Below are 27,709 nucleotides of genomic sequence, written 5' to 3' on the forward strand. Positions count from 1 at the left end.
GTGTTTTGAGATTAGAATAAACATATTTTTTCAATGCAAAAGATGTAGGCTTATGGAACAGCCTCATCTTCTTGCATTTATAAAGGATTCTTTGAAACACCAAAATACATGTTGCAATTATTGTCGGTTTCATTTTATAACACATTAAATAAAATACTTTCTTAAGAGAAAGAAAGAAAAAAAAGACTTTTCCTTACCATTGAGATGGTTTAACATTGGCGATATAAAGCTTTCTTTCGGTTTTATTTCCTTTAACAACTTCAGGACTGGGACATATACATTTACATCGCACATCTTCATACTGAGCCTATTATGTAAATTAGAAACATCAAGACACGTTACTCTAAGCATAATTAAACTCAAAAACTAGCATTACATAGCTAATACAAATGTCACTGCAAGTTTAAAAAATACATGTACACACATAAACCTATATACAGTAAGTGTTTCTTATGCATTAAAATAGACGAGTTAACTACAAAAATTAGAAATGCAAAACTTATCACAAAAAATGGAAGATTTTGGTGTTGGAGAAACTTGAAAATATTATTTTCAAGATAGTTTATAAAACTAAGAGGATAATTCATTTCAAAAAAATTTTGCACAATGGCCTATAAAACATGAAAACTAGAGACAATCTCAACTTTTTATGGTGATTTTCATGTTTAGCAAAGTAAAATACTTCGGGAAAAGCTATTTTTGAGCCGGATGCATTTTTGGTGTTGAGCAGTGTTAAAGTAATTTACATTGTGTTAGTATTATTCTTCTGGAAATTTGAAGGATGTTATGTAATTATTCCAGTTAATTTGTATTGATGTTTCACAGTGCTTTAAATTTATAAGGTTTTCATCCCTTTGCATTATCATATATACTGGCATATAAGTCGAGAAATTTATTACAAAAAATGAGGTTCAAAGTTAGGGGGTCAGCTTATACGCGAGGCAGAATTTCCGAAACCTTTCCCTGATTTTTTTCTTAGAAAATAACACTCAAAAACGTGAACATTTCCCCAATTTTAGTCCATCCCTTTCAAGCAGAAGCTAAAGATGTAAATACTTAAACATTCTGCTATTATTTTACATATTCTGACTGTGAAATAAAGAATAAATAATTACATAAACGGCGGACTACGCGAAAAGTGCAGGGATCGCCATATTTGCAAATTTTCACAAGAGCTGCAAATTATTGCTCATTTTTAAAAAATAACATAATATGGCTACAGCATAAAATTTTATTGATATAAAATCAAAATAAAAGCAACAAATATAACAAGATCATAACGCCGAAATCAAATCCTTTACATAAATCGCAATTGCAAAAGTGAACCCTTTTGGTGCAAAAGAATAAAAATCAGACATTTTTAACATAAAAACAATCCTTACATTTCATTCTCCTCCTTTTTATAATGTTTAAATTCAAAATTAGCATCAAAACACTCCTGTTTTTTCCAAAAGTAGGGACGCGACTTGTTAAGCGGGTTTTCAATTTTCCCCCGATTTTTCTTCTAAAGTAGGTGACTTATACGCGAGATCCGATTTATATGTGAGTATATAAGTACTCAATTTGGAATGTTAATAATTAATTATCAATTTTTTCTTGTTGGTTTATCTTTGGCAGTTTAAAAATCATTTCAATTAATAAAGTGATTACATTGAATTGAATTCTAGCATTAAAACACTTTTTGGAGTTTATTAGGTAGGAATGTACATATAAAAGGCTGATGTTTCGAAACATCAATACTTTTGTATCTAATTTGCTAATTCATTTGCTCATTTATTTTTTCTTTTGTTGTTATTACTTTTACGGTTGAATATTTTGTCTTTGATTGAACACTGAACAAACTGTGGCGATCTGCAACTGTATCACAGTAACTGTGGATACATGCGATATGTGAGTGACAGATCAGTCCATCAAGCATGCCCGAAAAGGTGATAATGTGAAAGAGGAGGTTCCCTGACACCCATGATGTGTGTAACCCGGCATTGTTCTGCTAAAAAATTGCTTCAACGACTCATGGGAGCCATGCGTCTTTAAAAAAAAACTATCCTGCAGGCGGAAATGGTTACAAAACTGCTTACGAACATTGTTATGGTTCCTTATAATGTAAATACAGCATGGCATATGAGAGATCAGTAGGTTTTAATGAGATCTTAAATAACACCTCTTGTATTTGAGTATTGACGCCAGAGAAGTGCGGATCCTTCCTTTTATTAATAAATCATCCCACGAAAGAATCCATTAAAGGCCGCTCCTACGGCCACATGACTAATTAAAAAAAAGGGTTTTATTTTCTTTGAAATGGGAAAAAGTGCCGCCTTCAAAATCATGCAGGCTTGAGCTATAGCCCAGTAAGCCCATGCGTAAATACGACATTGTATAACATCGTCTAAGAGCAAAAAAAGACATCTTAGTGTTATTTCTGGGATTTGATATCTTACTGTCGCTCTGAGGCGACGATATTTTCCATTACTAACCCATTGGAAAACAAATCGAAACTACGGTTCTGTAAACGGATAATCGTTAATTTATATCTGCCAAGTAAGGCAATCAACAAAGTAATATTTGAAGAACAATTCATGTTTTTTCTTCCAATTTTTAAATTTTAAAGTATTTGTTATCTGTTCAATCGTATTTCTAAATTAGAGACGCATTTACTTCATTGCATATTGCATATTAGGATAAGGCATTTTGAATTAAAATGGAAAGTCAGAACTAACAGTACATACATCACAGACAGAAAATAGTGCAAATAGAATGAAAATCGCAGAAAAAGAGTAAATATAGTTCATTTTTCACGTTAAACTGTGACACAAATAAGAATCGGAGAAAACCAAAACAGCTCCATAAACCAAAACAATATAATTTGTTAAGTTGAGCTGTTTGTGGATTTGGAAAATAAATTTTAGACAATTTGTGTTTTCATAGTTTAAAGGCATAAAAAATGTGAAATTCAATTTTGTGTAACAAGAAATGGGATTTAATTTCTTTTAAAAACAAAAAATTGAACTAAAGGAAACTAATTTTGAACGTTGAGTTTCTCTTTAAATGGCAGCAAAAATGTTGACCAATCAAATCCCGTTCATCTGTTATGAGGTTTTGCGTTTTGTTTGGAGGAGCGCATGTTTTTTGGATGAAAGAATTCTGTATTTAAATTTTGATTTTCTCAGAATTAACAATTCTCATAGCTGTTTTTGACATGTCTAATGTACCAGCTGTTGTTGAAACGCATTTAGATGCTCTGTCTTATGATTCAAGTAAGATAATTGGTTTAGATTTTATTAATTATTTTAAATAGCAAATCCAATGCAACATTTTTTTTTTTTAATTTTTTAGTGCTGCTATAAATGAAGAAATGTTTTAATAGTTGAGATTTTGCTGCGGTTTCCAAATTTTCGCAATAATCGTTCCATTCTGACAGTATCCGCAAAGCTGATTAGCAACCTAAGACGTGAAACATTTGGTCATAACAAAGAAAAACCAAAGCTTTTCAGCTATCAAAATCTTACCACCATTATTTCTGAGGGAATCGTAACAACTTGGAACACTTGGCACGTAATAAAACACAAGTATTGAAAGCAAATCACGTGCCGAAATCATTAAATTGCGTAAATTTTAAACCAAATGTTAATTTTTTTTTTTCACAAAATAAGCCATTGAACAAGCAAGGTCTTCCATAAAAATGCACAAAAAAAAAAAAAAAAAAAGTGCCAACGAATTGAATTAAGCCGTTGAAGTATAAAATTATCCGCCAAATAAAAAATTTAAAAAACAAGTCATTAACTTACATGAAAAGTTTCTTCAAAATGTGAAGTTTAAGTATGAAAAGCAAAAATAGCGTCAACTATTTCAATAACGAGGAGGGGGGTGCCAATTTAGCATGTTGTATTTTTGTTGATTCCCTTCATTCTAAAGATTGGTTTTTCTATTCAATCCTTGAAGAAGTATTCATTTACAAATTCCAATCTCTAGCACTCATTTTTGAATTTCGTTGTGTCTAATGATTTCTGGCTAAACAGCAAGACTTTTTATTTTGCCATTTTTCCATTCTTTGTTATCGTTTAGCATTATTTATCTGTCCAGTTCATTCAATATCTGTGCCAGAAAAAAATACTCTCATATAAGCTGTATCGATACATCATCATCATCATCGCCAAAAACTAAGGACAAATTCTGAAATTTATTTATCATCATGGACTAATTCAGAATTTTTTTTTTTTTTTGGGGGGGGGGGGGCTCACATTTCAATGACCAGCATTATACCTCCTTCTAAAAAAATATTGGTTAAGCCATTGCTGGCCAACCTTTTTCTGATCGCTAGCCGCACCTCATATTAAAATGATTCTCGCTTGCCAGAACTCGTATAAAATTTCGAAATATTTTACTTCTTTTATAAATAGTATGGAAAAGTAAAGAAAATTTAAAAACTACTGCTGTACTTTAAAACTGTTGTTATCATTGCTATTTGAAAAGAATAAAATCCCAAAGTTTAATATGATGAATAAATAAATAAAATCATTTGTAAAAAAACTCATCCCTTTACAAGAATCTATTTTATTTTGTAAATGAAACCTAAAATATGAAAAAATGGGGCATGAAATCCTTTATTGAATCATACCTGTCAAAATTAATCTCATCAAGCAAATAACATAAAAAATATTATATTTAACTCCTTATTTTTTTTTTCTCACTCAAAGTTGCAAGGGATTAGTGTGTATGAGTCCACAGAGGCATCATTACCATGTGTCCACAGTACCCCATCACCCATGGGGCAAAGTTTTCTTTTAAGCCTTATAATTATTAATTAAAACTATGCACATCAAAAAAAAAAATACCAATATATATATATATATATATATATATATATATATATATATATATAAAATACATTAATTTATGGTATATTATCTCCTTTTACTTAAAATAAAAATATAAAAGAGTGTAATTAATCTATTAATAGGAAGAAAATCCAAAATTTACTTTTCCACTATGAAAACCTTCTTTTGTAATTTGCTACTGAAGTATAAAGTGTGTTGTCATGAAACTACACATGGAAGTGCATGTTGGAGTTGTCATTATGCATAAATTAACTGAGAAATTTTTAAAAACAAATCAAAGAATAATTCCAGATGTCCACACTAACCCTTTGTGTCCACACTAGTCCCCCTCTCCCCTAAACAATATTTGGTTAGAGAAGGAAGAGTGCTTTGAAAGAATGTTAAGCTCATTCGAGATGGTTGTTCTTTTGAAAGTTTAAAAAAAAAAACTCAAAATAGCTATAGCCCTGTAAACAAACGTAGTTAATCCTTTGAACTATGATGCCCTGAGAAGAAAGACTATACAAAACCAAGCAAATAAAGGTTAGCATTGACTACAATTTTTTTGGATCTAAAAAATTGAATAAAACCCATGTCAACTGAACCTTTGACCCTCCCCTGAATGTGCCCTTGCTCACAGGGTTTAAGCTGGGTTCAAAAGTTTTTTAGCATAAAAGCTAAAATTGAGGAAAAAATGTTAGCAAAATGCTAAAATGTTACTCATTCTCATATATTTATATATGCCTCAGTGTGTTTCATCTAAAGTTGAAAATAAAATTCACATTTCATCTGTGATATCTTTGAAGAAATAAGTACAACAGCAATTTTTTTAAAACATAAAATAAAAAAAGAAAACACGATTGTTGTTTAGAACGTTGCAGTCCCCTCCTCCTAATAAAGCAGTTATTGGGGGGACATAATGCTGAATAAGACTAACAGTTATTGAACTTAATTGTAGTTTAAACATCTTAGCTAAGATTTAAAAAAGATTAAGTTGATTATCGCCATGCATGCTTCCTCTCTAGGATCAAACATTTCTACTTTTTTAAAAAAATAATTTATTTTTTATTTGAGCAAAAAAGCGAAAATGCATTGCTTTATTTTCGCAATTCAGATAGTGTTTTCGCATTATGCGAAAAATGCGACCGTAGCGGAAACCCTGCTTGCTCATCATTTATGTTTATAAGTAATTCTTGCAGTTTTTCAGCCACAGAATAGGGTCTTCAATCTTCTCATTTCTGTTTTATGCATTGAATGGTGTTTCATAGTATTCCCCTATAAAGCATAGGTTTCCTCGGAGCGAATCACCGACCTTCGACGTCTCTTATCGCCAAGAGGAAAAGTTGATACTTCTGCGCATGCGTGCCCGAGCGAAATCGACGTCCGAGTGGCCACGCCGGAATCACTTGACTTAGATTTCAGCGTCACGCCGAGTAGCGACGCCAAAGCTCGGTGATTTCGCTTCTAGGAAACCAGGGCTTAAGATTGCAAGCTGGGTGTGGTGCATGTCGTGTTGGCTACTAGTGGTCATGAAGGATGAGTTGAGGAATGACATGACACTGTGTGGGCATAGTGAATTCCTTGTGGATGGCCATTGATGACAAGATTTTCTCAAAGATTTTATTAGGAAATCCTAATTTTTAATGCATAATGTTTTTCATTTTACCCACCTAGTCTAGTCAAAATAACATCTTGAACTTTTATCATGTACTATTTTTAAAGCTTAGTTATTAAAAAAAATAGGTAGGAAGTTAAAAGTACATCAATCTAAGAGTAATTATGTACTCACACAAAATGTGTTTATTTTAGATCTGAAATAAAATCTTGTACTTGCAGTATAATATATATAATGTGTGGTATATCCTGCTTGTATAATTTTCATATTTCTATTAAACCTGATGTAACTTTAAAAATATGTAATTAAAAAAAATATTTTCCAGGTGGGAAAATAATTTTAGGTTCATCAAACCTAACAGGCAGATACTGGAATGGATCTTTATGGTGCTTTAAGGATGTTAGCGATGCTCCAGAAGTTGAAAAATGCTTAGCTGGAACTGAACTTTCTTCTGGTATTTGTGATCTGGTATGCTTGGATAAAAGTAGAACAGCTGTTGCTTTAGATTCAGGTAATATTAAATTTCTGTTTTAAAATCTTTTTTTCCTCAATTTTCTACCAACATTTTCAACAGCCACAATCTGTGTTAGGTTCATAGTGGCAGTATAAACCTACATTAATAATTTATTTTAATCTTGGGAAATGTTTGATCTTTTCTGCTGTGCAAACTTCTTAACGTTATCATTCTAAGCATTTTGAATAGTTGGGATTTTTTAAATCACTCTTATAAAACTTTATGAACATAAAAGTTCTGGCTTTTGTTGGCAGTTGCACTGAACTTCGCTACCTTCTCTTTTTTAGGAAATTGTGGAATTAAGTTTTAGTTTCTTATTTAAATTTGAATTTATTTACAAAATGCTATAATTCACCATGTTTTTGTAAATATGATTATTTATTTCTTTTAATTTTTAGCAAGATTTTTTTTTTTTTTAAGTGACCACAACAGACAAGGGTGCCCATATAGGGGGCAGGGGGGGGGGGGGCTTGAGCCCTCCCCCCTTTGAAATTAGAACTGTCTTGATTTTAGTACATTTTTCTTTGCAAAAATGTCAAATTTTAAGGACATTTAATGTATATATAGCACAATATAAATTAGGTATTAAACAAGCGTACTAATGCTAATGTTTATATGTATTAGTATGATAAACCCTATATACACAATGTATAAGGTAAATCAATAAAGTACTTGTCATTTTAATGGTGGAAAAAAAAGATGGCTCACAGAAAGTATAGTCAATTGTTATTATTCTCAAAGTTATCGGCATCGAGGACCTTCTGCCAATGTGTCTCTAACTGTGCAATCCTCTTACGGTAAAACTTGGATGTCTCAGATACAAATAAGTTCTGTGAGTGCTTTGCGCGAGTTTACTTTGTACGGTGTTTACTTCAACGACATAGCGACTAGTCGTCCAGACCAAGCATGATCTTGTGTGGGTGCATAGCTTGCAGTGTAAGTGGCAGCTTCCTTTGATGACAACCAATGCTTGGAATGCTTGGGGAATTTTATACATGATCTGCTTTTCATCACTGAAAAGCACTAATCTAGTATGGGTGTGATACAGTGCTGAGACAGCAACCTACATTCTGCCACTTGTTTGTTCATGTGAATTTCTAACAGCTTGTGTCGAACCCGCTTGCTTCTATAGGACTTACCTAAGCAGTGCAGATTCAATCCAATTGTTTCGTCAGAAACTTGAAGCTGTGTTGCAAGTTCACCACATGTTAGGCTACTGTCCTCGTTAGTGACCTTCTCTAGGCCACATCATCATCCAAGGCTGGTGGTCATCCACTACAAGGTTTATCACCAAGAGACATATCTCTAGATTTGAATTTTTAGAACCATTGGCCTTTCAGTACTTTCAGTTACAGTATTGTCCCCAAACGCTTAACATATATTCGACAGTTGATGCTGCTACTGATAAGCCCATTTTAAAATCTCAAATCAAACAACATTGAACGAGCTCCTTAGACACTTCCATTTTGCTAGCCTACTGTACGGGTTTTTCTAGGTCTGATGCCTCCCCACAGGTGTTTGAAGCACGTGATACACTAATTTGCATACATGACAGCTGTTTAACCCATTCCATGACCAGCCCGAAAACCCTTAACGCGCATGCCGCAGATAACGAAACGGAGTTGCTTTTTGCTACGTTGTAATAACACTTTTTTCCCCATTTTGCTATCGGTATTTTAATGTTGTTTTTGCTGTTCAGCTTGCATTCGAAAATCGCTTCGCTTTATTTGTTTTTAAGCACTGAATTAAATAGTGCAATAAAATACAAGGTTGCTAATATGTGCTGAAATATTCATACATTTACGCAGTACATAATAGGAAAATAAGAAACAATAGAGGATTGGACGAAAAGAAATTATTTTCATAAGACTAATTATTTTATTGATTTATTCTTCTTTTTGCTTTTATCTCAGTATATCTTTTTTTTTTTCTTTTACTCTTAAATGTAAGATGATCTATCTTTCAAAAGGCCTCAACAAAACATTCTTCAAACAATTGACTGATCGATCCAACGTGTAAGCAAGCGAATTGAATGGACAAAAACGCTTTAAGTGTGGGAATGATATTCTAAGAGGATAAAAAGTATTCTTCGGTGCCCTTTGATATATTGTGACACTTCAAAACGACCAATAAACACAGAGACATCCCTTTGATGGCAGGACTATGGTCGACTTTTATCGTAATTCAGGTGACTTTTAAATCCCTTCTGAATGCCCAGATACTCCCAGATATCAGTTGCTCAAGCATGGGAAGTATTTTAAAGATAAATGATTACAAAAGATCAAAACTTGCGGCTAATCCCCTATTTCAATAAAGGATACTTTTGTGCATGCAACTAAAAGCCCCCAGCTGAGAGAGGAACTAGACCGACTGGGAGGTCTGTATTCTCCAAGGACCCTCTTTGCAAACATCCGAGCAAGTTAGTTCCATTCAAAGAATGGTCAGAAGGTTTTAGTGTTTTGTGGTCAACCCTTCCACATTATTTTCTTACAACAAAACAGTTTAGCTCAGAAAGGAATTTCAAAGCAAGCTGTTATGCTTACATGACGGAACATGTCTTCAGAAGGAAAAAAAAGGAGATTTTGCTTGAAATCGAGCCGGATTTTAAATCTTTTTTTTTAAACATACTTGGATAAATGTTAGTTAGTTTCATAGGATTATTTACTAATTATGGCAATTTGATTATTGAAAAGAAACCAAATATTTAATTTATATTTTTAAAATCTCATAAAAGAAGGTACAATTAAAATATTGGAGCTATTTTAAGACAATAAATAAAATCTGAAAAATAATGGGAGAAAAGGAATGTTTCGTTTCTTATGAGTAAAGCGTACAACAAAAGAGCTCAAGATATTATCATTTTATTCGTACTGTTGTATCTATTTTATGTTTTACATAGTCAACTTTTACGTATAATCAATGCGTTCGTCATTTTTTTTTCGTGAAATAAAAAATATTCAAAACCGTATCACTAAAAATCCATCAAATGGTGCCGCGAATATAAAGATATAATTTACGTTTCAAAATATCATGATTTTAAAATAAATAAGTAATAAAAAATAATAATAATGTACAAATAAATAAAAAGCGTAGTAAACACATTATAATAATAAAAAAAAACATACTCGTACAAAATTAAGATATGTAAGATAATTAAAAAAAAATAATATTGTGAAAATTAATTATAAAATTTGAGGATTATGAACAATTTAGTGAAGGATACTTGCGTAAAAAGGTGGATGTTTGATAACAAGAAAAACATATTTCTGTTTATTTGCTTTATTCAAGCATAGAAATATTGATAAATATGTAAGGAAATATTTTCACACTTGTTCATCAGGATTTCAAATGCCAGAATGCTAAGAAACAAAGCTTCCACGAAAAGATAAAAATATAATGCCTGATTATTCGAAGCATTATACGTGTCCCATCAAAGAGTACTTGAAAAGTTAATATCTTAGTAAAATAAAATTACAACAAGTTCCGTGAAATACTATAAGTTACATCCCTTTTGTCTAAGAAAAGAGCTTGATTACCGCTCCCCTAAAAGCTCCAGAACCCAACAGAGAAGCGCAATAACAGGGTTCTGCCCCTGGAAGGATCGCCGACACATATTCGGCCGAAGCAAAAACTGCTAGAAACGCCGTGACGACACAGGATCGTCGAGAGCAGTTAGGAACCATTTTCTTGCGACGAGCCTGAATCGGCCGGGGCAGTATTAACACAAACTGCGGGGCCGATCCTGTATCGGCCGGGGCAAGGAATGGGTTAAACAAAGTGACGCACTAATTTAGCTTACCTATTATCACTTCTTTCAATGGTAAAGTAAAAACATTGAGAACTTTATTGTTTACCTTATAGCAGCCAATTACTTGGTTGTGTACATTGCAATCAAATGCATGCTAAAAGTATCTGCCATTAAAAAAAAAACTTAACTTTTGAATTGTAATTATTGAATATCCTTTTTTTTTCTTTAATTTTATTTTAGTCCTGGATTTCTTAAGCAATCCGAATTATCCAGAGTTTCAGATTCCTTAAGTTTCACTGTACTAAAATAATTTTTTTATGAATGATTATATCAAAACAAAAAAAAATAATAATAATAAGAGAGTCCTTTTAGTAATTTGTAATGCTTGGGTCATTTTTTTTTAATGCTGTCTAGTTTCATATGCATAATTTTTATGTTACATATTTTTTTGTATGCAAATGCTGAATTGTTTCAAGTACAAAAGTAATGTATATTAATGAGCTTTTAAATGTAATTCTTTTATGCATTTTATTTCTTTATTAGGGTCTTTAGAAATTTATCATCTTGATGCTGAATCGTCAAATTTTACCAATGAGTTTAGAGCTTGTGAGCATGATGACTTTGTGACTTCTATTTCAGTGAGTAGTGATAAAACCAGACTAGTGAGTTCAAGTGCAGACAAATGGTATAACATTATTTTTTGCTCTCGCAAAATTCATCTTTACTAATAATAAAGCTGAAAGTCTCTCTGTCCGGATCTCTCTCTGTGACGCGCATAGCGCCTCTACCATTTGGCCGATTTTCATGAAATTTGACACAAAGTTACTTTGTAGCATGGGGGTGTGCACCTCGAAGCGATTTTTCGAAAATTCGATGTGGTTCTTTTACTATTCCAATTTTAAGAATAAAATTATCATAAGATGGACGAGTAAATTACGAAATTATCTTAACGTGGAACCGTAACATGAGCACAAGCCAATTGGCGAGAAAATTCACTATACATTATTTGTAAATATATAGACGAACCAAAAAACCTTTTAATGTTCTATTACGGGCAAAGCCGTGCTGGTACCACTAGTTAAGAAATAAAAGAGAGTTGTTGCTAAAATATGTAAAGTGATTTTAAAGAAATTGCTTGCAAAAGTTGTTCAGACAAAAATGTAAAAAATTTTGTTGTCTGGCTGCTAAATTCTTTTTTTTTACTCTTTTGTATGAATTAAAGTGCTCTTGTAAAAATATAATTTTAGTTTGTTTGCTAGTTTGTACCAGGGTTTAAGCCATGGTAACTTTATTCCCAAACTGAACTGCGAAAAGAAATCTCCAAAGTGTGAGCCAAAAAAATCATTCTTGCAAAAAACAAAAGGAAATTCTATATTTCTAGATTTTTTGGATTTCAAATAATAGTTGCTAAAAACAACATAACAAACATAAAAATATTGAATAGTTGGCAAATTAACTTGAAAATAGGACATTTTTCCTGATTATAATTCAATTATTTTAACTACACTAAAAGAAATAAAATGTTGGCACATTCTGATACAATTTTGTAATGTTCAATTGTTAATTAAAGACTAATTAGAGTAAAAAGTCTGACTATGTGCAAAGCGTGGGAAACACTAAATTTTGGATTTGCTAATTTTTTCTATACATGTTGCATGGAAAATTGCTTGTTTTTGAAAACACATGTGTACTATCAGAAATTTAAGCATGAACTTTTATTGATATCAAAACGAAAAGACACCTATTAACATTAAAAAAAAAAAAAAATTAAAAATATATTCATTACATTTCATTTTCCTCCTTTTTAAAATGGTTTTCTTTTCCAAAACTGTGGTGAAATGTTCCCAATTTTGCTCTGAACTTCTTTCTGCAAAGAATGTGGTCAAAAATAAAGTTGTCTGTAGCAAAAACATTGAAGCTTTTAGCCACAAATTTCCAAATTTTGAATTTGATGTCCTAAACTGTATTTCATTGTAACTGTTGGGAAAAACTCATATGAATGTAAGTTATTAAAAAGTTGTATAAATATAGGTGTATAAAAAACTTTTTAGAAACTAATAAAAAGAAATTGCCTCATGGTTTTAATCTTTTGCGGCATGGCAAAAAATAATAATTTATAATACTGAAGCATTAAATTTAATCTTGCCAAAGCTTTTTTTTTTTTTTTTTCAATTTTTGCTCTTTTACTGAAGGAGTTTTTCACTTAGTTTAAACCGTGGTTCTTACTAGGCTGTTGTAAATTGTTTAGTGCAGAGAAAGATAATTTGACAGTTTTCTTTAGGGATACTGGTATACTGAATACTGGTATTTCAAGCAATTTTGCAATTTCGTAATACCGGTATTTGCTGAGGAAAATACCGGTATTTTCGGTATTAGCTGAAAATAAAATTTTAATTCAAGAATTTTCTCAATTTAACTTATTGAATGTCTACTTATATTTTAAATTTACATTTATTTTTCCATGATACCGAACCGAAATCAATCTATTAATATAAAAATTTAGCTTTAAAAGCATGAACTAATAGAGTATCATTCAACTAAAGAGTATTTTTTGCACCATGTATTTATTTTTTCCATTTCCCTGATCGCTCATTTTCCCTTTTGGGAAAGTTAATTTCGAGTATAATTTTGAATGCCCCCCCCCCCTTGTCCAATGAACAGTTTATTCAAACCATCAATTGCAGAAATGCTTTATTATTTTTTTTTCTTAAATATTTGTCTCAACTGTACTAAATTTTGACAAAAACTGTTTCTTGTTAACATTACAAATGGCAATTTGTTAACACCAGTATTGGTTTGTTGTGCTGTCTCGCTATTTGGCTTCATGCTTGGCAAGATAATATTTAGACTTATATATTGCCTTGAAAATTTGCATAGAGGAAAAGCATAAATATGTTCCACAAATTCAAAGATATTTTCAGATATTTACATAATTAAAATTGCAAAGAATTTTGAGAAGAAAGCTAAAAAGAATAAGAGATACCAACAAGATCAAATTTTGTCAAGTTTATCATAAATTTCAAACGAAAGGGCTAATAAAAAATAAACACAAACCCCTCCTGTTCAAGAGAAAATGATGTAAAAATTGGAAAAGTATTGTCTCTCAGGAAAGAAATTTCAACTAGCTTTAAATTTTAAAAAAATATTAAAAATACACACAATACAAAAGAAACACATACACACAAAAGGTTTTATCCAAAAATGACATGAAACAGAAGAATTTTTTTGAAGATAAAATACTTTTAGGCAAAGAAATTAGAGGAGATGTATCATGCATTGTTAACAGTACCACCGACCTGCCTGAAATCAGAAAGAATAGTTTCAACTGTAGGAAAGTAGAGCATGAAAAAGAATTCCAGGCTTAGAAACAATTCAATAGATGCACTATGTTTTTTACTAGTAGTGATTTTTTTGTTATGACATTTGTTCCTTCATTTTATATTTGTTCACATTACGTTTTCATAAATTACAATTTTTGTACAAAATTATGAAATGTGGCAACAAAACAATATGTTTTCAAGTTGTTTTTGAGAAATTTCAAATAGTGTGGAAAACGTTTAACACGAAGCTGAAAGGACCGGAAATTTTTTTCATTTTAAACGAATTTCCTGTTAAAAGATTTATATTTAAGTGCGCAGTATACAGTCCGGATCGCTATTCCAGTTTGCGTAAACCGATTTTTCATGTGAAGCGTTTTCGTGTTAAACGTATTTCACTGTACCGGTATTGCGGCATTGCGTTTTAAAAATACCGAATATCGGTATTGAATTTTTGGTCCGGTATTGCAATCCCTAGTTCTATTTGAACTTTTGGTGACTTACAGCAGAATGATGTGCATTCTTTAAAAGTGATTGACGATTATTTTTTAAGTTTATGCTTTCTTGTAATTTTTGTGGCATTAAATTATTGAGTTCACATTCTTTATTAGCGTTATTGTGCTCAGAATTAATTTTGGTCACATTTAAGTTTTAATGTTTTAAAGCAGTTTTTTCGCCTTTCTCTTTCCAGCATTAAAGTGTGGGATTTAGATACTTATTCAACAACAGAAACTTATAGGCCAGGTAATAACTAGATATTTGTTGTCCTAATGTGTGTGTGTGTGTAATGAAGATATTGTGCTTCATATCTTTCATTTTTCAAAGGGGTTTTTTGATGGAACGCCTTAAGTTCTGCAATAATACATCAAACTTCATAAGTAAAGCATAATTTTAGGAATTTTTTCACTGCTTTTTATGAAAAAAAAAAAATTACATTGTGGTTGATTTTCAAAAAATGCAATTTTTTAAAAATTTATTTATTGTGTAGCGTTGCTTTAATGTATAGCAATGTATAAGGGAGGCCTTATTAGCTCAGTCAGTGCCAATGACATAAAGGTTGTGAATTTGATCGTTCCATGGGTTTAAAAATTGGTTTTGAATGAAATTTTCTCTTCAGGTAAATTTTGATTCAAATTACCTAGACTGCATTATCTGAATTCATTGAAAAGTTTTGAACCACAGTTGTGATGTTGCGTTGAAAACAGAATACATTTATTTTAATAAGATAAATTGCTGTATCATAAATAATATTTCTTAGGGTTTTTTTTTTTTTTTTTTTTTTTTTTTTGTGTGTGTGTGTGTGTGCTTTCTTTTTACTTCATAAAACTACAAAAGTAAGGTATAATTTTAAAGTTTTTCAGACTATGCAAAAAAAAAAAAAAAGCAGACAAATCTTTTGGCTATTTTTTGAAAAATGTCCTATAAAGTGAATCGGATATTTAAATTTCCTCTGTCGAACTGCTTCGCATAGATTAAGCTAGTTTGTTATTGAAGTGGTTAGCAAACTCATGCATGTGTGATGCCTCTAATTAAAATCAATCTGCTCTGATAGTCAACTATATATTCCATAAAAAATTTAAATGATGGAAATATCCAAGTGTTTGCAATTCCTCCTGTAGTAAGTTCTTATATTTGCGATAGAAACATTTTTGCTCCAAATAATGTCCATTTGGCTGTTAATTTGCATTTATTATAAATAACAAGTGCCTAAAATCCTTTTAATTTACAGTTCATGCAGGAATTATTTGGCAAATAGCATGTTCAACTGAAGATCCTCATTTGTTTGCATCTTGTGGACAGGTACATTCTATTTGATTAGTGTAAAATTTTTGTATCTATGTATGTTAAATGATTTAAACTTGCTTTTCTTTTAGGATGGAAAAATTCTCCTACTTGATCGAAGACTAGCAAAACCAGCTGTTGTAATTGGTTAGTATTGTGCCAAAAATGGTGGAATGTTTCTTATTGAAGTCTATTTTAATATGCTAGGGCTCAGCGTCATATTTGTAGGACAATTTTTCTTTATGCCCAATAGAAAACAAACTGCCTTCCAATGTTTCTACTTTGCAAACCCTGCCAGAAGTAGATATATTTCTGCACCTTATTTTAGACGGATTTATAAGTGGATTAACTTTTTGACGATACCTTGATCATAATTTAAAAGAATTTTACTTTAAAATGTATGCATAATTAAGTTAGGTCTGAATGGGTTAAAACAAAATACAAATGAATCCAGAAAATCCACAAAATGTTCCATTTTTTGTGAAAATAAATTCTGTTAAAAACTCAAGATATTCCCCCTGAGGAAAAAATATATTGATAAGTTAAAATTCCTTCCATTTACTTGTTTTACAGTAGATGAAATATTTTAAGAAAAGTAATGGATTGTTTAAAATTATAACATGTCATCTGGATTCTAGCCAGTATATTTTTGTTTTATTTTTGCTATTTATTTCTATAGTTGGGGGGCAAGCCTAACCTAGCAGAATTGTAAAGGCTACTCAGAATCTAATCATAGTATTACAATGCTGCCAGGTTAGGTTGGCCATTTGTAACACTGGTGTTTGGAATTTAATACCAGGATTACAAATAAGAATTTCAGTTTAGGTGTCATGATGATGCCAGAAAAGTTTTTCAGTCATCAAAGAAAAAAAGAAAGTTGGTGCCAATTTGAGGCTTAAAAAAAATAAATCAGGATATGGCATAGTACGCTTTCTGTCAATGGATGCCACTGTTTCCCACACTTTTTACTCATTCCCACACTTCGAAGCCAGCTGCATCAAGTTCTTTCAAATCCATAAAATACTATGTTCCGCCCCCAAGCTGAACTTTGGCCGTTTTGGCTCAAGTTTAACATTCCGTTCCCAGGATGGCCACCTGCATCCATGGACCAGCTGCATCCTTGGGAAATGAGAGAGAGAATCCCCGTTTATTTTCCAAGAAAAAGGGGAGATGAATTTTGCGGGGCTGGGGCGCAGCTGACTCTTAAACGAGGAGAACGATCAAAAACTTTGGAGAGGTCAGTCATGCTTTCTGACTCTCCAGAAATCTGTCTAACTACGGATCATTTCTAAATCTTGTAAATAGCTGTGTAAATAAAAAATGTTAAATTTACCCTCAGTAACTACTTGCTTTCCACTCAGCATGCCACACATACTACCAACACGCCACAAGGGCATTGCATTGCAAAAATATCAGGATGAAAATTGGGACATTTTAAAAAATTTTTAATGTGTTAATAATATATATATTTCTTCTGTACGGATGTTTGTAACCATAAGACTTTTAAACAGCTGGACTGATTTTGATCTTTTTTTTTTTTTTTTGCATGTAATTAAGTTGTTTCAAGCATAGTTTATGTATATATATAGAAGTGGGATGGATCCAATCGAAAACGTTTTTGTTAGTTAGTTAATTTAAACATTGGATGATTATAGCTCCCAAATGATTTATATTTATTTTAACCTATTGTTGAGCGAGAACTGAAATAAATATTTAACCTGTTGCCAAAGGACAATACGAAAGCCAGCTCTGCTTTTTGTAATGAAATTTCCTACTGTGATATGTCAATTGAGAATTGATAAAACGTAGAGAGAGAGAGGTGGAGCCTTCATTTCTCTCTCTCTCTCTCCTGAAAGCAATGATTTTAGGCCCCATGATATAATGTACAGTAAAGTACTGGATGGTTCATGCAAAACGAGTGTTCTGTCGTCACAGTTGAACTATCTGACCGGATCGATGCTTAAGGTTTTCCTAACCAAATGATCAGAAAGTACCATACCTAGCAACATTTGTTTCTCAGCTCAAATCCATCTGAGTTTTGGTACCAATGTCAAGAATACTTTAAGGATTAACAAACTAATCAGTACATTGTTAAAGGAAAAAAAGATGGAATTTAAAGAGGAAACAAATTTTATTTTCTTTCAGATAAATTAAAACAGGGTAGTTCTGTACACAAAAGATCAGTGTAGTGGAAGATCTTTATCTTTGGTGGAAAGAACAAATTAGGCAATATATGAAGTTTTAAAAGTTTTCGTTCAAAAGATCGGACCGCCAATTGGTCGGAGTTAGCTGGATTACAGTAACGTGGTGGCTTGGCGACTTCGGCTATAAACAATAGAGTTGCATGATCATTTCTTTACATTTTAAAGCTACTGTTAATGTAATTCATTGTATTTTTTGTTTATAACTGGAATCATTAGCCTGAAAAATGACCAATGCAGTTTGATAAGTAACTAAAACTGACAGGTTTTGATTCAAAGAGCTATACTAATGAAATGAATACTCTGTGAGAATTTGGGATGCACAACTGGGAGAAAATTATGCATTTATTTTCGATAGAAGTTTGTATTTCAAACAGTGCCCCTCCTGAAAACATTCAATTTTATAAAATATATTACTGCAGTATGAACTTAAGCATACTTTTCACATTAAAAGCAAGTTAATAAATGAAAAGAAAAAAAGGTTTAGTAAAATTAAAAAATAAACAACTAAATGCTTGTTCCTCTCAAGTTTATTTTATTTATTTTTTTTTCCTTTTTCTTTTTCAACTACCAATAATTTGATAACAGCTAAAATTTGAGATGAAAATACATTGATTATTAAAATAAAAATAAAATAAGTTGATATGATGTGGCATATATCAAAATATAACTTCTAACTTTTAAAATAATTGATACTTTTATTGGGTGCAAAAAGATTGAAGTCTTTAACACAGCATGTAATATTGGGCAAAGCATAATTTTTGGGGAAAGAATGTTCCTCTTCCACACACACACTCAATAAGAAAAAAAAAGAATTTTTATTCACATGTATTATAAACCTTTACACCACAGGCCTGGGTTGGGCATGGTTGACTTAACCATTCATCCCTTCAGTGGGTCGATAAAATGAGTACCAAGCGTACTTGGGAACCAATCACAGGGGGTTCCGCATTAGGCTGACCACCTAACTGGAGCATCTGTCTTGCACCCCTGAGCCCCCAATCAGGAAAACCGAGTCGGGCACAGTAAGCCTTGGCACTCACGGACTATCGTGCCACAGGTTTTGGTTTTTATTACAAACCTTATTGAAATTCTATTTTAGTATTACAGTTTAGTTGAGAATTCCTAGAAATGGTTTTAATTTACAAATTAAAAATTTTGAGATGATATTAGAAAGCAATTGTTAATAATGTTCAAATTTTTATTTGTTTCAGATAGTAGCCCATTAAAAAGCGAAATAACTGCCATATCCTGGAATCCTCATAAATCAAATCAGATTGCTGTAGGAGATGAAAGTGGCCATATTGCTATTAAGGACATCAAAAAGAATGTAACGCTATCTTCATGGGATGCTCACAAACGTCGTGTCTTCAGAATAAAATTTTCACCAAGGTAATGTGATTATTACTGATACCAATATTATAAAAAAATGTAATTTCTCATTTGACTCATCTCTTTTATTATTTTTTTATTCAAGAAAACTATCTGAACTGGGTGAAATATTGATATGTAACCATTTCACCATTTTGTGTCATTTACAAAAGATTTGATATTGTGGACACTTGGTGACACCTCTTGCTTCTCCTTGTGGTACCACAGGGTACTGCAGCACTCACTGAGGAAGCCCTGCATCTTTAATCTTGATGAAACTGAGTAGTTTTTAAGATGTATTTTTGAAAAAACTAGTGTTTGAAAGAGAATAGTGCTTAAGAAAAAAATGAATTCAGATATGATTTTTGGTCATTAGTAAACTGCTATTTGTGCAATAGGTATTAGATTTCTCCTAATTATTGATGAATCGAAAAATTTACATTGTTATGACAACATCAATTCTTTAACAGCAAGTTGCAGAAATTTTTACAAAAAGCTTACTACCAAACGGCACGACCTTGAGGGTCACAGATTTGGACAAAATTCTAAATATAGGTTAATTCCCACTAGGTATGACCCCAGGTAAAAAGGTTTGATTGCATAGGCCCTAGTTCGGCCGCAACAGGGGTCTAAAGTTGATAATTTGGACCCAGAAATGCAATAGTTTCCATTAGAATTACTGTTTTCACCCCTTTTTCCGCAATTGTACTGCAGATTCGAATCATTTGCATGCACGTACTTTGAATCAATTACTTTTAATATTAATTTTTAAGAAGTGGTTCTCAAATTTAAATTGGATATTACTTTAAACTTCAAAACCGTGTTTGCCAAAAAACCATAATTACAGGATATTTATCGTTTGCAGTTAGTTGAAGCTAATTATTTTTTTCTTATATCAATTGTCTGCTAGTAAAAAGTATTTATCGTTTGCTAATAAAAATATTTAGTTTAACTGGATGTTTATCGCTGCTATCAAAGATATTTCACAATGATAAGAAAAAAATGGAAGTGAAGATAAAATTCCGTTTAAAAAATGGAAGTGAAGATAAAATTCCGTTTAAAAAATGGAAGTGAAGATAAAATTCCATTTTATTGCACATAGCACATAAAAAAAAAAAAAAAATACAAAATCGTGTTGACTTTTCAAGTAACTGAAATAATGCCCATAAATAAATAGGTGTTACCCCTTCCACTCGTTGTACTAACAAAAGACGCCAAATGTGTTGGGAGAACAAGCATTGTGTCGAAGTCTGAAATTCCTACGGACACACCATTGCATTGTTGGGGCCAAACTAACAACTTTGGACCCTTGCTTCCAGCTAAATTAGGACCTATGCAGTCAAACCGCTGTACCTGAGCTCATATCTAGTGGGAATGGACCTATATTTAGAATTTTGTCCAAATCCGTGACCCTCAAGGTCGTGCCGTTTGGTCGTTAGTTCTCTATTTAAAGAATATTAGCTATATTTAGATGTTCATCAAGTATAAAGAAAATTTTTACTTTAACAGGGGTGCCTTGCAAGCCACAGAGAGCAAAAGCAGGCCCCTTGTCAGTTTGGTCACCAAGCCCCAATTCCACCTATAAAACATATTAACCTTATACTACTCTGATCACAAGCGGCCTCTAGTATCTGACTAGGCTTGACATGGCCTCTCGTCAGCTCTGGATTCGTGCTACATACATATTCATCCAGGATGCAACTGTTCCCTCATTACCAAAAATAAAGGAGTCTTGCCCCAACCTCCTTTGCAAAGTTACTTATTGTACAATATGCACCTGTAAGAATGTTAAGTATAGAGAATGAAACTTTCAAATTTGAAGAATTTTGATGTTTTGGTTGACATCTGAGATCTTAAACTGCAACTAAACTAAATAATGCATGTAAAAAGAACAATGCAATAGTGTCTTGGAAAAAGCAGAAAATATTTTAAACACTTACGTCCCTAGTTTTACTTCCCTTGCCTTTATTTCTTTCTCTCCGTTGGCAACAATCCTCTTTGTTTACGTATGATCGTTGTTTACAAGTGCTGCAGACTCTCTTCTAGCATTAGATGTCCAGGGTTATAAATTTGATTTTAGAATGAGTTTTCATTCACTTGAATATAATTTACAAAGAAGAGAGCAGTGGGTGTGGGAGTCTTTAGATGAAAGATTTGAAAGCAGATCGATCAGAAATGACTCAGATAGGCTTAGGCGCGGAAACACACGCTATGAACCACGAATTGCAAATCGAGTGAGTTCTGTAAGTGTTTCCAAAAATATTTGTGGTATGATCATGCACTTTACTGGAGAAAAGAGTTGGACTAACACTGATAGTAATAAAACTGGAGAAAAATATTATTGTATTAAAAAAAAGCTAATAGTAACACTGATACTTATCCTTGAATACCACTTATTTCATCCGATAGTAATGTGCCTTTTAAATTCAAATGTGAACAATTCCTGCTAGATTAGCCTTCCCAATGACTATAAATAATGCACAGGGTCAAACTTTTGATAAAATTTTTTTAGATTTGACAAAACCATTTTTCAGTCATAGACATGTCATATGTAAGTCATTCAAGAGTCGGATCATTTGATTATGTCTCTGTTGTATCTGAAAACCCAGAAATTTTTAATCGTGTACGCAGAGAAATATTATGATTTTATTTATTTTATTTTTTTTTTAAATCCTTTGCAAAGCCAATGTTGCTGTCGAAAGGTTTTTCCCTTAACCATAGTGCTTACAAAAAATAAAGTTCCCTACTTACCAGGGCTGCAGATTCGGAGGAAAAATGTCTTACTCCGACTCCAGGATTTTTAGAGACTCCGACTTCTTTACCCAAAATTAGTCGGACTCGGGCTGTGACTCCGCAAATATTGGCAGAGCTGCGAATTTTAAAAGAAAATTACTGACTCCATCTCTTGAAATTTTAAACCATTGACTCCGACTCCTTTACCAAAAAACCGGTCTGACTCCACAGCTCTGCCACTAACTGCAGCCTGTAAAGACTGATTTTTTTTTTTTTCCAATCACATTTGTTATGTTATTCCACATAGACTAAATTAATTTATTGGACAATTCTCATTGCAAAAGATGTCACTTAGTTTTGGTTCGATAAAATGAGTACCAATCATACTTGGGAACTAAACCCTGAAGGTTCAACGTTAGGCTGACCTCTTAACCGGAGCATCTGTCGAGCATCCCTGAGCCCTCGGTCAGAAGGAGTGAGATGAGTACAGTAGGCCTTGGCTCTCATGTGCTGTCTTGTCACTGGGTTGGGTTTTTTGACTCTTAAAACACTCATTCTAACATTTTTTTTCCAACTAAATCACTGCTTTCAGAGAATGTCAGAAGTTGCTTGCTCTTTGCAACTGTTAGATTTTTTAAAACATTTATACACACATATTTTGGCACTGAACATAGTATAATTAATGACCATGAAATGTTTTTAAGGTGCTTAGTCTTTACAGTGTGTAAACATTGTAGATTTTTTTTCACTGCAATTTCTTTTGCATTCAGTAAATATACGAAAAAAAAAGATTATATTATGTTTGTAATTTTAGTACAAAAATGTTCCCTTGCATACTTATCTCAAAAGATAATGGAATTTGCAAACTTATGCTTTATAGTAATCTAATGCACGAGTTGCATGTCAAAGCAATTGTCACCTTTAAATGTATGAAAATCATAAGTGTCATGAGATTCACATACAAATATTTAAAAAAAAACACTACACTTTTTTTAATACAAATAAAGCTAGGCTAATTTTTTGGTGACCAGTGAGCGAGCGTAGCGAGCTCAGATCGCGAAGCGATCCGAAAGAACTGTGTAAGCAGTTCTACATATTTCTCCAATCTGACGCTGAATTTGGCACTTTTTATATGTCTTCAGGTTTGCAACTGAAGTTTGCCAGTTTATGACATTACAAGATTTGTATAACAATGACATTACATGATTTGTAACAAGAAATGAGTACAGAACTCTTCTGGAACATTGAATCACAACCAAAAGGGGAGGGACCTAACTAGACCCCATATAGACTCTATATACGAAATTTCAATTATTTTTTTTAGCTGTGCACACACACGTAGAAAACCGGGGGAATTGTCTTAATGGATATTTTGGCTGCCCATACATTAGTAAGTTTATAAACTTGTAGGGATATGCTAAAAAAAAAATTAGCCAGCATTTAGTTAAGGGTGAGTTAAATAAAATGACTTGGAACTGCTAGTAAGAAAGTTTTGTGTTACTAATACTTCCTTTATCTCATACAAGGAAGAATTACATGCAGAACATTTTTGTCATTGTAATGTAAAATGTTGCAAATTAATACTGTTGTTTTTAATTTTATATAAATAGTATTCTGTATTTTTATTTCATGATCTTTTTAGGTCTCCATGGCTTGGTAGTTGTTCTGATGATACAGATGTCTGTGCAATGGATCTAGATAAAGACATTCCAACCCTAATGTGAGTTTAAAAAATAGTATTACTTGTGTTTATAATACTTGGAAAAAAGAACACATTTTGTAAATGCGTAAAAACAGTAAAACCTAAATGTTTCTAGGTTTATATTTTTTGTAAAAGTAGATGAATTTGAAAAGTCAGTATTTATTTATTATGATGAGGAAATGTTGAGTTTCTTGAAAATTCTATAAATTTAATTGTAAATGTATCTCTTAATCATTCTGAATTATACTTCAATTATTTGTTCCATTCTTTACTTCGTCATTGCATTTTTAAATATGGATGTTGTTCAAATTTATTTATTTGTTTGTTTTTTTACATTTCAAAGCGCATAATTTAGTATAAAATCATTTTCTGAAACTAAAATAGAAATCTTGATAGTCTTTATCGTTATTGTATTGTTATTCTGAAAATATAAGCAGATAAACAATAACATCTTACCAAAGATTTCATCAAACAATAAAATTAATTTCTGTTTAGTTATCAGAGGATGTTTTTATCAGTGTGAGAAAGTAATTCTGTTGTTAACTTTTTATATGACACAAATTTGAATTAGTTAGGCCGACACTCTGGTTTTATAGTGAAAAACAAGTGAAAAAAAGAAAACTAGAAAAATATTGTTTTAGGTTATTTATTTTGGATAAAATTTACGATAAATATTTTAAAAGGAAATTTCCCCTGCAATGTTCTTTCGTGCTACAAATGTTCATTTCTTTGAACTTTTCAATTTCTCTAGTCCTTCAAAGGAATGTTAATGGTTAATATAATCTTCCTTTCCCCTTCAAACCAAAATAATGAAACTGTCAAAAACTGAAAAAAAAAAAAAAAATAGGTGGGAGCTATTTTGAAAAAGTGAGAGGTGAAATATGAAAACTGATCATATTTAGATTAAGGGAGTCATTGTCCATATGAATCAACAAGAATGGTGTCAGTAGCATTTTATTTATTTATTTTTGCCATGCAGTGTTATTATGGTACTCTAAGTGTTATCGTAATTTTATAAGGTAAATACACCAGTACTGCTGGCTTTTCCCACCATCAAGTCTGAACCTGTCTACTGCCATAGAAACGGACTTCGTTCATTTTCTGAAGGACTAGCAGGAAGGCTTTTTGTCGCCACTCGTCTGCTTGCCTTTGTGCATGTACAGGTTTTTCCAACATTAAGCTTCCCTTGGAAAAATGAGACGCGCCTTGTTACTATAGCAGTAGACAGGCGCAGACATTTCGACGGTGGCTTTTCTTGTGATGGTCAGACTAGCGGCGGCTTCAAGGTTTATATTTGAAAACAAAAAGGATTCCCATTACATTCAAAAATGCATCAAACATGCAGGAAATATACCTTCTGTGCGTTTGAATCCATTGGGAAACCTGGAATTCTATTTTTTCAAATATACACCTTGAAGTAGCTACTATTGGTGTGTTTACCTTACAGCTATAATATCAACAAATGTGGATGCAACTTATTCAGTTTATAAAGCTAAATGTTTTTCCCTTTAATTTTATTAAAATATTAAGACTCATTCAAATAGTGGCTGTTTATGTTATTGTCCAGTGTGATAAACTTTATAGAGCAACTACAAACAGCTTATTATACGTTTAATAAAAATGTCAGTGGTGTAACAAATCATGTTCTGCTGAGGACAAAAAACTTGATTGTTGTTTCTTTTCAACCTAATCAGAAAATTGCCTCATAAATAGCACGGCACAACAAAGTAATGATAATACTAAAGTTTTATTTCATTTGCTCTTTCAAATTTTATTAATAATTTTTTTAAATGCAGGTACAAAAATAACGACCATGATGATTTTGTTCGAGATCTTGCTTGGAGTCCAGAAAATTATTTGATTTCCTGTGCTTGGGACAAGAAAGTTTTAAAACATGTGTTTACCGAAACAGATGTTACTGTTTGATTTCTATGTTATCATAAAGTGTTCCAAAATAAAATAAATTGATTTGATTTTACTTTGTCTGCTAAAATTCATCTTGCTTGTTCTGATAAAGGCTTTTCGTATTTTATTAATCTGCATAGATTAAATAAAACTATTTTTACTTCATGCAGCAGAGTATAGCAGTGATTTATATGTTGATGCATATTGTATGTAAAAAATGTACTCATCAACTTACAATATATCAGAAAAATCACTCACCAGTGGAGAGTATATCACATAATGCCCCATCCCTTGCCGTGTTACTGCATAAGTAGTGAATGACACCTAACTCTTGATAACTCTAAGTCCCGAGGTACAGGCTAAAACCTTCAGGTTATTGGTAGCTCGAGTTGTGAATTTTCCGCAGCCTTCTCTCGAGTTAGGGATGCAATATAAAATTCGAGATAAAGAAATATTGGAGTTACATGCCTTTGAGTTATCGTAAGTGATTGTATAAAAAAGCAGTCACACTGTTAAATTAACTTCACCCTACAAAAAATGCTGGAAACATTATAAATATAATATCTGCAAAAGTGCTACATATGGATGATTCCACAGAACTTTGCAACTAAAATGATGTATTAATAAAAGAAAAGCTACAATCATTAATGGACTATAGAAACTTTTTCACACCTATCATACACCTAACATCACCCCATGGGTCATTTCAAGTGAAATGACCCATGTTTCAATAAGTCAGGCAAAATAAAAACCTCTTTTAATGGAAAGTCCAGCATAAAGCAGTAGATTTCCACTTAAAAGTAGGGGAGTCTACTTATATGCGAGTAATATACAGTATATGGGAAGTTCACGAGTTTGGCTTTTCTTGCATATTGGTTTATAATTTTCTCATTGGTGTTTAGTTAATCTGCTATTACTACTTTTTAAGCTGCTTGCTTATCTAGCTCTTGTCGGATGTCTTTTTATCCATAAGCTCATTTCTTTTGCATTGGAAAAAAACATTCCTGCAGACACATGTTTCGGCGTTACAAGTAATCTGCAATTTGTGCTATTTGATGTTATATTAGTATTTTCTATTGAAGAACATCCTTATTTCTTTTGAAACCATCAATTTCTTTCTTGCCAAAACTTTTTTCCCCTATCACACTTCTTTGCTTTCTTTTTCCCCCTTCCAGGCTCCACAAGAGGCCATGTCAGCCTAGTCGGAAACTGGGGACCTGGCGACACTGACGCCAAAGGAAAGAAAAGGGGGGGGGGGGGGCTCCGAATAAGAGAGAATGTAAAGATTAAGTAAAATTTACTCTTTTGGTATTTACTGTTGTGGCACTAATTTTTTTGGTATTTAATATTTATATAATTTTTTTGGTATTTACTGTGGGGGCCTCCGAATAAGAGAGAATGTAAAGATTAAGTAAAATTTACTCTTTTGGTATTTACTGTTGTGGCACTTAAGAGTTAAAATTATTTTCTAGTAAGCAGTTTTGATTTTCTCCCCCCCCCCCCCTTTTTTCTTCATTTCTCCCTTTCTTTTGGGGGGCAGGAGAGGCCTGCCTTGGTTCTCTGCAGCCTGCCCCCCTTCCAAATGTGCATTTTTACTTCTGTATGAGGGTTATATACCATGGTTGTATTTGTTGCTTATTATTTATTGATTAAATGAATTGTTTAGGGTAGAGTGTGAAATGGTTAAGATAAAACATGTTTTTTGACTTTGGGGGGAAAATACTTCAACAGTGCTTGAACAGGGTTTTCCCTGACATGGTTTTTTCAGCGTTATAAAGAAAACTAAATTATTCATGACATTAGTTTGAGCAATATTCACTGAGATATGAAATGCAGCCTTTTGTGACTTGGAGTCCTCTGTCCTCTTGGAGGTAGGATGAGAGGGGGTTACATCGTGCGACTACAGTTCAAAATTATGTGAGCATAGTGTTTTTTTTTTTTTTTTTTTTCAAATTATAGGAGCTTTTGTAATGTTTTGACACCTCAGAGCATAACATTTGCATTTAT

At 32.2% G+C, this 27,709-nt stretch overlaps 1 protein-coding gene across 1 annotated transcript; it reads left to right on the plus strand.

Moving 5' to 3' along the window:
- Positions 1-3,114: 3,114 nt before the first annotated feature.
- LOC129233741 (methylosome protein 50-like) lies at positions 3,115-25,867 on the plus strand. Its single transcript, XM_054867717.1, has 9 exons — positions 3,115-3,254; positions 6,755-6,940; positions 11,235-11,376; positions 14,700-14,752; positions 15,738-15,808; positions 15,883-15,937; positions 19,206-19,383; positions 23,738-23,815; positions 25,594-25,867. The coding sequence occupies exons 1-9, from the start codon at positions 3,197-3,199 to the stop codon at positions 25,721-25,723; spliced, it is 951 nt and encodes a 316-aa protein (XP_054723692.1). The 5' UTR covers positions 3,115-3,196; the 3' UTR covers positions 25,724-25,867.
- Positions 25,868-27,709: the final 1,842 nt, after the last annotated feature.

This window comes from Uloborus diversus, unplaced genomic scaffold, assembly GCF_026930045.1.
Source record: "Uloborus diversus isolate 005 unplaced genomic scaffold, Udiv.v.3.1 scaffold_677, whole genome shotgun sequence".
Classification (NCBI taxonomy): Eukaryota; Metazoa; Arthropoda; class Arachnida; order Araneae; family Uloboridae; genus Uloborus; species Uloborus diversus.

Excerpts from the sequence above, each read along its gene's own strand:
- LOC129233741 (XM_054867717.1), top strand. The coding sequence starts at position 3,197 with ATGTCTAATGTACCAGCTGTTGTTGAAACGCATTTAGATGCTCTGTCT. Across the intron at positions 6,941-11,234 it reads AGCTGTTGCTTTAGATTCAG|GGTCTTTAGAAATTTATCAT; the intron begins GTAATATTAAAT and ends TTTCTTTATTAG. Across the intron at positions 11,377-14,699 it reads AGTTCAAGTGCAGACAAATG|CATTAAAGTGTGGGATTTAG; the intron begins GTATAACATTAT and ends TTCTCTTTCCAG.